At 40.9% G+C, this 12,091-nt stretch overlaps 1 protein-coding gene across 6 annotated transcripts in view; it reads left to right on the top strand.

Annotated features, from left to right (window-relative positions):
- Positions 1-12,091, top strand: part of EPC1 (enhancer of polycomb homolog 1) — a 53,502-nt gene that overhangs the window by 22,835 nt on the left and 18,576 nt on the right. For all 6 annotated transcript variants that reach the window (XR_014540462.1, XM_083579423.1, XM_083579422.1 and 3 more), the window contains 4 exons: positions 6,624-6,783; positions 9,289-9,434; positions 10,072-10,278; positions 10,445-10,593. Coding sequence is in view for 5 of the 6 variants with exons in the window: in XM_083579423.1 (XP_083435549.1) it covers positions 6,624-6,783; positions 9,289-9,434; positions 10,072-10,278; positions 10,445-10,593 (662 nt within the window). In the remaining variant the exon portion in view is untranslated. The remainder of the gene's footprint in view (positions 1-6,623; positions 6,784-9,288; positions 9,435-10,071; positions 10,279-10,444; positions 10,594-12,091) is intronic.

Here is a 12,091-nt window from a genome sequence, read left to right as displayed (position 1 = left end):
CAGTATTGCGTGGAGGCGGGAGAAGCCTTGGTTTTGTTTCTGAAAATACTTCAGTTGCAATATGTTCTGCTTTAAATTGAGAAACTACCACAGAGACTCAGTGTTAAGCTCCTGAGGGTGTTTGAATTAAAAGGGAATCTAAAATTTTCATTCCTGGTAGAAACAGTATGGGATTGTTTCTTATACCAGGTTCATCATGTGTCATGTTAAGGGAGACACTAGCAATTCTATCTTGGTGTATGTTTACACAAATGTTGTAGTGGATCAGTGTATTTTAATAGACCACTGTATTTTAATACTTTGTTGGAAGCCGCCCAGAGTGGCTGGGGAAACCCAGCCAGATGGGCAGGGTATTATTATTATTATTATTATTATTATTATTATTATTACTACTACTACTACTACTACTATTACTATTATTTATTTCACTGGACTGGTGATATGAGTAAAGCTCTGCTGTAGAATTGTTGGCTGTGCCAGATAACCCTCCATGGCATAATGGCAGTACTTGTAGTTATATTACTTGCTGGCTGCTTGGTTGGTCTAGGACAGGGTGATCCAATGCAGCCCTCAAGGCCTTTTTTGGCAGCCCTCAGCAACATTTGGAACCCTTGGGCTGCCTTTCCCAGAGCCAGCTAAGCAAGACTTTCCCAGAGCCAGCTAAGCATTGGGAAGGAGGCTCTGAGGGGCTCCTAGAGTCCTCCGGCCTCTTCCTCGAATTGCTTCCCCAGCTTTGGCAAGGAAGTAGGAGGGCTCTAGGACCCTGCCAGAGTCTTGTGCCTCCTTCCTAAAGCCTGGTGCCTTGCTTAGTTGGCTTTGAGAAGGTAGCACAAGGGTTGGGGGGTCAATTTTGGCCTTGCTTCCCACCCCCCATGTGACAAGGCAGTGTGTGGCCCGCAGGCTCTATGACAAAGTACTCTTGCGGCTCACTTGATAGTAAACGTTGAACAACCCTGGTCTAGAACAAGGGTGGAGAACCTTCGACCTGCAGGCTAACCTTGCCTTGTCGGGGAGGGGGGCAAGTTGGACCACAGGGCTATTTTCCTCAAACCACGCTCACCTGCCCACCAGCCAATATCACTGGCAACATTAACTGATGGGCAGGAGGACAGCGGCTAATCCTGCATTGGCAATGTGCCCTGTTCCCAGTAGAGAAAAGAATTGCACAGTCAAGGCAGCAGGATTTAATCCTTGCCCTTCCCCTGATAAGAGGAGATCAAAGCACCTCTGTAGTGCTGTTTGAAGCAGCTCCTGCACTTCTCCTGCATGTGGGGGTGGGGTGGGGTGGCAGGATGGGGAGAGATTTCTGTGATCTGTTTCAGACAGCGCTTTTGAGAAGTACTTAAAAAGCCCCCATGCTCCTGTTGTAGCTGAAATTGGACTGAAGGAGCTTCTGTAAAGGGCTTCTCAAAAGTGCTGTTTGAAGCATCCACCCCCTTCTCACTTGCAAAGCCATGTGATTGGCAGGTGGGTGGCCCCACTCACCTGTAAAATGTGGCCTGTAAGACAGATCCTGATAAGGACCTGGCCCATAGAGCCAAAAATGTTCCCTGCCTCTGCTCTAGGAGCATGTGCAGTATTAACCACCTGTGGTATTATTCTGTGATGGGGAGGGTAACAACACTTGAGTGTTCTCGTTACAAACAATCCTTATTGTTTTTAGCTCTTAAGGTGATTAGATGCCTTGATTGTGACTGGTACTATTTTTACTCTATATGGTTGTTCTTAGTTTAATGGTGAGGAATGCAGGTGGTGCTGTGGGTTAAAGCCACAGAGCCTAAGGGCTTGCCGATCAGAAGGTCGGCGATTCGAATCCCCGCGACGGGGTGAGCTCCCGTTGCTCGGCCCCTGCTCCTGCCAACCTAGCAGTTCGAAAGCACATTAAAGTGCAAGTAGATAAATAGGTACCGCTCCGGGGGGAAGGTAAACGGCGCTTCTGTGTGCTGCTCTGGTTCGCCAGAAGCGGCTTAGTCATGCTGGCCCCATGACTCAGAAGCTGTACACCGGCTCCCTCGGCCAATAAAGCGAGATGAGCGCCGCAACCCCAGAGTCGTCCGCGACTGGACCTAATAGTCAGGAGTCCCTTTACCTTTTTCTTTAATGTGAAATTATTTGTTTTAAATAAACTGTTGTACTTGGGTACTAGCCAAAATACAAGTCTCTACTAGTCAGGAATCCTGAATGTTTTGAAATCCTTTGGTATTTAATTCTCAATTCTTGAATTGAAAAGTTACGCCACCTTGCAGGTTATGAGCATGTGGAAATACGTGAAACCTATTTCTGAATTACTAAATATCGACTTTGCTCTTCCTCCCTTCTCTCCCTTTCTAAATGCTCCTTGTGTAAGTGTGGTGTGTAAGAAACATTTTGAATTGTAGTTTTCACACAGGGAAGGGTCTGTCAAAGTTTTCTATATTCTTGTACCATTATGTATTTCTACATTAGCATCCTTTACAGAACAAAGGCCACTTTGATACTTAAGGATTCTTACAGAATGCAAAATGTATCTATAGCTTGATTTGCCATTAAATGATCATATTTAGTATTAAAAATTCAATTTATTCAGTCAGTATTTACAGTATTTACAAATTGAGTTTTCTTTTTAATTTTTAGTTAGACCTATTGAAATTAATGATAGCTGGTCATATCTATTTACTTCAGTGGGCCTACTCTGAGTAGGGAGCTTCAGTCCAATATAGGAAAATATGTGATAAGGGAAACCTAACTACATGAATTCAGATTCCTGGGCCTGATGAGGTGCACCCAAGGATATTAAAGCAGCTTGTAATCTCAGAGCCTTTGTCTATAAGCTTTGAGAATTTTTTGAGGACAGGTGAGGTCCTGGTATGTGACCCCTTGGAGAATGCAAGGTTCTGCTGGATCGCCTAGCTTTCAGTATGATTATCTGTTATATCCTTCTGAAACACCTAGCTGTGACAGACCAGCTGGCACTGTTAAGTGATGGTTTGGTATCAGAAGTGGTGCAGGGTAACTCCTGTTAGACAGCTTGGTCACTAGTGTATGGTTTTCCACAGGTTTCTATTGATTTTTTCATTCTATTTGACCAGTCTGCCTGAAACCTAAGGGGGAAGTTGCCTGGGGCTTTGCTTTGGAGTTCAGTATTGTCAGCTTATGAACGACATCAAATTGTTGTCTCCTCCTCATCACAAGCCAAGGCTGATATTCTGAATTAGTGTGTGATATAAGTAATGGACTGGTTGAGGGTGAACAAAGTAACTTCTTGCAGAAGTGCTTCTTGTAGTCAATAGAAACAAAGATCAGGGCATTTGAGTTTAGCCCTTTAGGGATGAGATTATACTCTTCTCAAAAAATAGGCTTGCAGGAAACTTCTGGACTTCCTTCTTGACTTAAATACTTCAGGCTTCAGCAGGCGCTTGGAGTGCTTAGGCCCAGGCCTACCTGAAGCACCATTTTCTTCCATATATATGGACTTAACAATTATATTCTTCCTCCACCTCTGGCTTCCCCAAACCAAAATTTTGAAGGCATATTGGAAAAGTTAGTGTTTAATAGTTTTTTTTTGTTTAGAAACTTTAACCTCAGAAGAATCTCTGCAGTAGATTAACTCTGAAATACATTTGAACTGTCTCAGCATCCAGTTTCTGGATACACCAATTCAAAATGCCTTTAAGTGGTATTTGAACCATATTAATGTCTTCTGAAACAATGACTTGTTCCTGATCCTCCCTTTGGAATACTTATAAACAGGACCCAGTTATTTCCTAGTCACCAACTCAGAGTACAGTGGTACCTCGGGTTGCAGATGCTTCAGGTTACAGACTCCACTAAGCCAGAAATAGTACCTCGGGTTAAGAACTTTGCTCCAGGATGAGAACAGAAATTGCGCGGCAGCAGGAGGCCCCATGAGCTAAAGTGGTGCTTCAGGTTAAGAACAGTTTCAGGTTAAGAACGGACCTCTGGAACAAATTAAGTTCTTAACCTGAGGTACCACTGGTCACATATTTCTTTAAATCTTTCAGACTTTATCAGGGATGTATTTCATACTGGTTATCTACACCACACTACAAAATATAGATTAAGAAATGTTCCCAAGTGTGTGGGGGATCATACTTAAGAAGTGCCAGTTGGCTGAGTTGATTCTCAAAGCCTTAATCACATTCATGATTGGCAAGGTAGCAGTAGTTCAAACATTCCTGCAGCTGCTAACCACTGTCTACACTTAGTAGCTTTCTCTGTTTAGCCAAGGTATAATTATTATAAAAGGCAATTATATGAATTCTCTGAATTGACTAAGATTAAAAATGGGCAGCTGCTAATCAAGGTCAAACAATGCCTTAATTAAACTTAACTGTAAGAGTAAGTACCATGGCTCTCTAAGGGATGTGGGTGGCTCTGTGGGTTAAACCACAGAGCCTAGGGCTTGCCGATCAGAAGGTCGGCGGTTCGAATCCCTGCGATGGGGTGAGCTCCCGTTGCTCGGTCCCTGCTCCTGCCAACCTAGCAGTTTGAAAGCACATCAAAGTACAAGTAGATAAATAGGTACCGCTCCGGCAGGAAGGTAAACGGTGTTTCCGTGTGCTGCTCTGGTTCACCAGAAGCGGCTTAGTCATGCTGGCCACATGACTCAGAAGCTGTATGCCAGCTCCCTCGGCCAATAAAGCGAGATGAGCACCGCAACCCCAGAGTCAGTCACGACTGGACCTAATGGTCAGGGGTCCCTTTACCTTTACCTTGACCACGGCTCTCTAATTGTTGTGTGTAGTGGCATTTGACTGCAGAGGTTTATATGTGTGTTTCTTGATCATTCATCTTGAATACAACAAGAGAAGAAATGTGATTCCAAATACTGATGCCCAGTGTGTGTGGTTGCCAGATTGGAGTGATGAGCAGCCACCTAATTATTGCAACCAGTGTGAGCAAGTCTGATTAGAGACCCTGAGAAATGAGAGCAACATTTATACCATCAAAAAGGAAAGGGAAACTGCCAAAGGGACTTGCTGTCTGTTTTAACATGTTAAAAAGGTTCAGAAATAAAAACTTGAAGCTAGTATGGATATAATACTGGCCACAGGCTTTTGTGCTTCCTCTCCCACAGATCCTTCTCTCCTACTTTTCTTGGTTTGTCTGACCATAACAGTTGTCCTTGTTATTATTTATTAATTTATGTACTGCTTACATGCCAAAATGGCTTCTAAGTGGTTCACAAGTAAATACACAATAAAACAAGTACATCAAAACATTAAAAACATCCATAATTAAAATTTATAGTAAAACAAGTCAGAAATCATAATAATTAAAATAGTTAAAAGAATGATGAAAACAATTGGATCAGGCAGTTCAAGGTCAGAGGTATCTGTGCCTAACAGATGTCTTCAAGAGCAGGTGGAATGTCTCTATGGATGGAGCCTCTTGTATTTCAGCAGGAAGGGCATTCCATAACATTGGTGCCTCTCCCCCCCCCCCAAAAAAAAGCCTGCCTTAATGTTACCACAAGCCAGTGATCATCAGACTTCATTACTGTGGTGTGTGGGTTGGCCAGAGTTTGTCTAGTGTTAACTAAGAATTGCTTCCAAACCATGCTTTGTAACTCCTCCTCAAATTGTGAACTCCTCCTCCATTTTGTTTGGAGGCAACTTTTGGGTTGTGTAAGTGAAGTTTGCTGAATTCTGACATGTGGTAAAAAATAACAAACCAGGAAAGGGATATTCTAGATTCTCTACACTAGCCTTGCCCAACTTGGTGCACTCAATATATTTTGGACTACAGCTCCCATTAGCTTCAGTCAGTGTGGCCATGCCAGTTGCGACTGATTGGAGTTGTAGTCCAAAATATTGGAAAGAGTCAGGCTGGGGAAGGCTGCTTTGAGCCATAGTCTGAAGAACTGGGAACTACATTTGAACACTAGATCTCGAACTATAGCTTACAGGAAATGGGAACCAGCCTTTTGAATGTGTCCTCCCTTCCCTCTATAGAGCAAATTTCCACCTTGTCTTCAGTGGGCATGAAGGTTGATGGTTTACTTAATTATAGTTAAGGGTGAGAGAAGGGCAGTTTCGCTCCAGGAAGGAGAAGGGTTGGAGAGGAGACGTTTTGAGAGGCTGGCCACCAGTTTCTTTATTTTGTTTAGTAGAGAGCCATCAATACATCTGCACTAACCCACCCTGTTGATGCTATGATTATTTGGTTACTTTAGTAACTGTTAAGACAGTTTCACTTGAGAGATGAAAATTAATTTTTACCTTCCTCTTTAAAGACTATTGATATCAACAAGCGCAGTAAACCAATAAATAAAATAAAAAATATTAATAAAATGGACTTAGCCAACTTATTAGCTAATTCTTTTGCTGTTGTTGTTGTTGCTGGTGGTCTTGTGCTACTATTAGTGACAGATTTTGACTTGCTTTGTGCTGTTCCTAGTTACTTACTAATCCTGTAATTGTGAGCTTAACCTACTGTAAATTCACATAACCTGTAAATCTTAATGGTAGAATTTTTGATGAAAGTAATGTTTGTATTTTCTTACATTGAGGGGACTTTTTCCAAAGAGGCAGTTTTAAAACATTTAAAATACCTCCCCCCCCATAATAATAATGTGCATTGTGGCTTTCAACTTTTCTCTCTTTCCTCTCTTTTAATTTTAGGAACATCATCTCCAGCGGGCCATTTCAGCACAGCAGGTATATGGCGAGAAGAGGGATAATATGGTTATACCAGTCCCGGAAGCGGAAAGTAATATTGCTTATTATGAATCTATATACCCTGGAGAATTTAAGATGCCAAAGCAGCTTATTCACATACAGCGTGAGTATATCTTTACATCTAAACTCCACTGGTAACCCTTGTTTGGGTTTCTTGGGCAGTGCCATCCTTACTCTTGTTTTCTGGAAAAGTAACTTTGTGAGTTGGTAGTTTCAAGATGACAAAAGGTGCTGTGACACCTTGAAATTTACTTTCTCAAAACAGTGTTAATACTTTACCTTTTTATTACATAATATTGCATACTAAAATAATTTGGCAGAAACTAGAAAATTTAAATATTGACTGCAGTAAAGGTAAACAATTTTCATACAGTGGTACCTCGGTTTTTGAACTTAATCTGTTCTGGAAGACTGTTTGAGTTCTGAAACGTTCGAAAACTGAAAACTCAATAGCCAACAACTAGGCCTCAGGATCTTGTGCTCAGCAGAAGCCATGTGGCACATTTGACTTCCGAGGCATGTTCGAAAACTGAAGCATTTACTTCTGGGTTTATGGCATTTGAAAACCAAAATGTTTGTCAGCGGAGACATTCGAAAACCGAGGTACCACTGTACTTGCAAGAAAGTATTATCATGTCTGGTCATAGGAGACAGTGCAGGAGAATGAGAAATGTCATATAGGAGTGGAGCTACTTCATAATTGGCATCTTATAAATGAACTGTTGAGAAACCTAGGCTAGGGTGAGGGTTCCCAGCATTGATTATGCCCACTTCTGTTTTACATTCCCATTTGATTTTGGGTGCAGTGGTTGGCGTTGTAACAGGTGTCTCAAGTTTACCTTGGTTTGGATTGGGGTGAATAATCTAGTATTGAATCCAGGCAAAACTAAAGCTGTATTGGGGGTGGGGTAAGTGATCTTGAAGAGAGATGTATAGTTGTAATTGATGCACTGAATTGCTCTGAAAGAGCAAGTCTGTTTCCCTGGGAGTGCTTTTGGCCAGAGAATCCATTTTCATTGATATCTCTCATGCTGAGTGCATCTCTTCCCCAAAGCATGAGAACTAGGATTAATTGCTGTTCTTTGCTCAGTGGAGTTTCCTATGATTGTTCAGCAGCCATAGCTAGTACAGAATGTTGTGACTTCAATCCTTTGTGGGGCAGACCAATGATATAAAATCTTGTTTTCCTGTAGATTGATACACCCTGTGCCTTCTGTAATAATAAATTTCCAGGCTTCACTGGAAAAAGATTTGGGTTTGTGGGGTGGGTGGGTGGTGGTCATTGAGGGCAGGTGAATGGTTGTTATATTTGTCTTAACTTTACTGTAGGTATCTGGAATTAGGGTGTTTTGTCTGTTAGCACAACTGCAGTGGTTTCCAGAAAAGTAGCATGTTTGTTATGCCTAAACCTACCACTGTGTTTCTAAGGAACCCTAATGTGGTGTTGCTTTTTCATCTTGGAAACAAACTATTGACCACCTCTGTGAGTGTGTGTGGTTCAACTATGGTTAATAGAGTAAAGTTGTCTTCTGGGATTGTTTACCACCACCACACATACACAAGTGTCGTTAGTTGTCTATCTTCTGCTACTATAGGGGCAGGCAACCAGTGAGCTGGGAATTTTCCATTTGGCTTCCAGCATAACTTTAGAGTCTCAAGAATGCACTATAACTCCTTTTTTGCTTCTGACTTGGAGAAAGTATCTAGAGTTCAGAGTATCTTACTTAAGATGATGCAGATAATCAGCTCTTTGTGCCTAATTGATTCAGTGGGTGAATTCCACATTACCAGACTTCTGCCTATAGTCATTTCAGGATACGGTTTTAATTAAAACTTTGTATAACCTGACAAACAAGTAAGCCAGTTATTTTAAGTCGACATTGTCAGGATGCTGTAAAGAAAATTATGTTAGTATTCCATGTTACAGGAACATGTATGCATATTTCTAAACTGGAATTGACCTTTTTAAAGAGGATATTTATTTTAACTTGGTCTCTGTAAAAACCAGTACTTAAACTGAACTAATCTCTTTTTAAAGCTGCTGTAACATTATGTTCAGACATAACAATATGATGGCTAACAACTGCATGAGCAAACCTAGGTCCCTCTCTCATGGCCACAGCTCAGTATGGAAGGGCCATAGCTTAATGGGAAACCACAGGCTTTGCTTCCAATATGTTCCAGTATCAGTTAGTAGCATCTCCAGGCAGAGGTGGGAAAGACTTCTGTCTGAAACCTCTGTGAGTTGCAGCCATTCACTCTGTCATTGATTACCGTAAAGAGCTAAATGGAATAATGATTTGACCATGGTATAAGGTATATCATAAAACATTTTCATTCAAACTGGAATTGTGACTTAACACTAACTGATTAGCTTCAGTGGGCCAGCGTTTGAAACTAATCATAATTATTTTAAACCTAGATATGGGAGAAGTGAGGGTGAAGTGTAGGCCTGGAAGGAAACAAGGCTTGTTCATGTGATGCTGAACTATGCTTGAGCATTACATCCAAATTTGGCCAGTGTCCAAATAGCTGTCTGCCCTGCCTTACCTCTTTCTCCCCAGAACACCTGAGAACAAAAGCATAAAACATACTTTTCCCCCTCCAGCTTTTAGTTTGGATGCAGAGCAGCCAGATTATGACTTGGATTCAGAAGATGAGGCCTTTGTGAATAAGCTGAAGAAAAAGATTGATATTTCTCCTTTGCAATTTGAAGAAATGATAGATCGGCTGGAAAAAGGCAGTGGTCAGCAGGTATAGCATTGTTTCAGATACTTGAAAGCATTTATGTGGGTTTGCTAGAAAATTTTGAATTTAAAAGAAAATCTTAAGCAAATTTGCATATGTTCATTTTCAACGGAAAATGTGTAGCTTCCATCAGAAAATTTTCTGGTGTTCTAGAGCAGGGTTGGGAAACCTGATGCCCTCCAGATGTTGTTAAGCCAGTTCTCAGCATCCCCAACTATTATCTTTAGTGACTGGGGCTGCTGGGCATTGGAGTCCCAACAGCTTCTGGAGGGTAATTTTCCCATCCCTGCCCTATTTGTTTTACTTGTATTTATTAAACATAACTAAAAACGTTGAATCTGAGAAATTTGCCTAATACTGCATTTACATTTGACATATATTCATGGTTACTAATGAGCATATGGGTTGTATCCAACAAAGTTCTTCTTAGAGAAATCCAATAGATGGATTCATTAATTTTAATCTCATTGGGTCTACTTGGAGTAGAGCTAACATTGCATGCAACTCTATGAAATGAAAATGTTTTCTATATAAAAAGTAAAGTAGTGGGGAAATGCCGTCTCCACATCACTGTTTGAAACTGTTACAACTGTTGCAAAATAAATAAATGTACAAAAGTGACACACTTGCGTTTTACTTTTAGCCAGTCAGCCTGCAGGAGGCCAAGCTACTCTTGAAAGAAGATGATGAACTGATTAGAGAAGTATATGAGTACTGGATTAAAAAGAGGAAAAACTGTCGAGGTCCGTCTCTTATCCCAGCAGTAAAACAGGAGAAGCGTGATGGTTCCAGCACAAACGATCCTTACGTTGCATTTAGAAGGCGAACAGAAAAGATGCAGACTCGTAAAGTGAGTGTATTTATATTTATATGAATTCTTTGAACAGGTACACTATTTAGAGCTTGCCTCTGCAAGAGGAATAAGGATAATGGATTGTGTTATGGCCCAGAAGAGTTTGTGTTTATAAAAATGCAGGTGTCTGTGTGGTCTGTGTGACTATTTATTTATTTTGCAGAATCGGAAAAATGATGAGGCATCATATGAAAAGATGCTTAAGCTGCGTCGGGATTTGAGTCGTGCAGTAACAATTCTAGAGATGATAAAGAGACGGGAAAAAAGTAAGAGGGAGTTACTGCATTTAACACTGGAAATTATGGAAAAGAGGTAAAGAATTAATGTCTATTGAAATAATTCATTTTTTAAAAAAAGTATTGTTAATGTTACTATTAAATAGAAATAATAGAGATAATGTTCTATTTATTTTGCTCAGATTTTTTAACCGACTGCAGTCCTAACTTTACTTACTTGGGAGTAAGCTCCATTGAAAACAAGAGGACTTACTTTCAAGTAGACATGGTTAGCACCGCACTGCAATATCGTAAAGGTCTGACTCTGTCATAGGGTAGGTAGTGAACATCTGGTAGTGAACATCACTTCTAGTCAAAAAGCAATGCCGTATTTTCATGAGAGCCCACCTGCCTTGTTGGAGTGACTGCGTGACAAATGTATTCATCAGTTGGTTACAATTTCACTTGGATGGAATGCTGATGTTTCTACCTAGAACCAGTCAAAATTAATGAGCTCGCCTTTTACAAGTTGAGAAATAAACTGGGCTTACAAATCATAAACTTGTGGCATCATGCATCCTGGCATTTTTCCTTAGCTCCTTCTTAGATCGCTTGCTCCAGTTCACATGCTTTTAGCTTGATATCTTTGATAAGTCTTGCTACTTTGAGGGGGCAAGTTTAACAAATTGTCACTGACCCTGATTCAATCCCTGACAACTCCAGTTAGGGCTAGGAAAGATTCCTAACAAGAGACAAGCTTCTGCCAGGCAGAACAAGCATTACTAGATGGACCAATAGTCAGACTTTGTATAAGGCAGGTTCCTATCTTTTTGAAGCACACCTTTTGTAAGTTTGAAACTGAGGCAAGCACAAGGCAGGTGTCTAGAAAAATACTTCTTTTAAAAATCACCGCATAAGTTGCTCCCATTCATTTGTTGATGGATGAGAGGCTGAGGTGAAGGCAGTACAGTGGTACCACGAGTTACAAACACCTCAGGTTACAAACGCTTCAGGTTACAAACTCCGCTAACCTGGAAGAGTTACCTCGAGTTGAGAAGTTTGCCCCAGGATGAGAACGGAAATCGTGTGCTGGCGGAACAAATTTAAGTTTGTAACTAGAGGTACCACTGTATTGTGAAAAAGAGAGAGGGGTAAGGGGGATTTGAGTCTGGCATGTTTCTGTAACTGTCTTAAATATTGGTGATTTATTGAAAACTTCAGGAAAATATATTAAATTTTGTAATGGAAGCACTTTGAAATGGACTATTCTCAGTGTTAAAGGGATTCAGTTTGTTGCATGGTATCCGTTGTAGAAATTTGTGGCATCAGTTGAGAAAAACCACCATGTCATAATCTACTTTTCTTGAACTAATCCAATGATGTTGGCTGCGTAGATAATACTGACTGAAAATCAGTACTTGCCACCTAATTCCCACACTTCTAATCCATTTGCTGAAATTGTGACTTAAGAATTTTGGAAGCTGTTGTAGTGTTCTATAAAAGCTTTCCCCAACCTGGCGCCCTGTAATGTTTTGGCCTACAATTCCCCATGAGCCTCAGTCAGCATGGCTAATAGGTGTCGTCCGAAACATATA

This window comes from Podarcis filfolensis (genome assembly GCF_964270895.1).
Source record: "Podarcis filfolensis genome assembly, chromosome: 12".
In the NCBI taxonomy this organism is placed as follows: Eukaryota; Metazoa; Chordata; class Lepidosauria; order Squamata; family Lacertidae; genus Podarcis; species Podarcis filfolensis.
The sequence above is the reverse complement of the archived record's forward strand: the minus strand, read 5'-3'. Positions and strand labels throughout refer to the sequence as shown.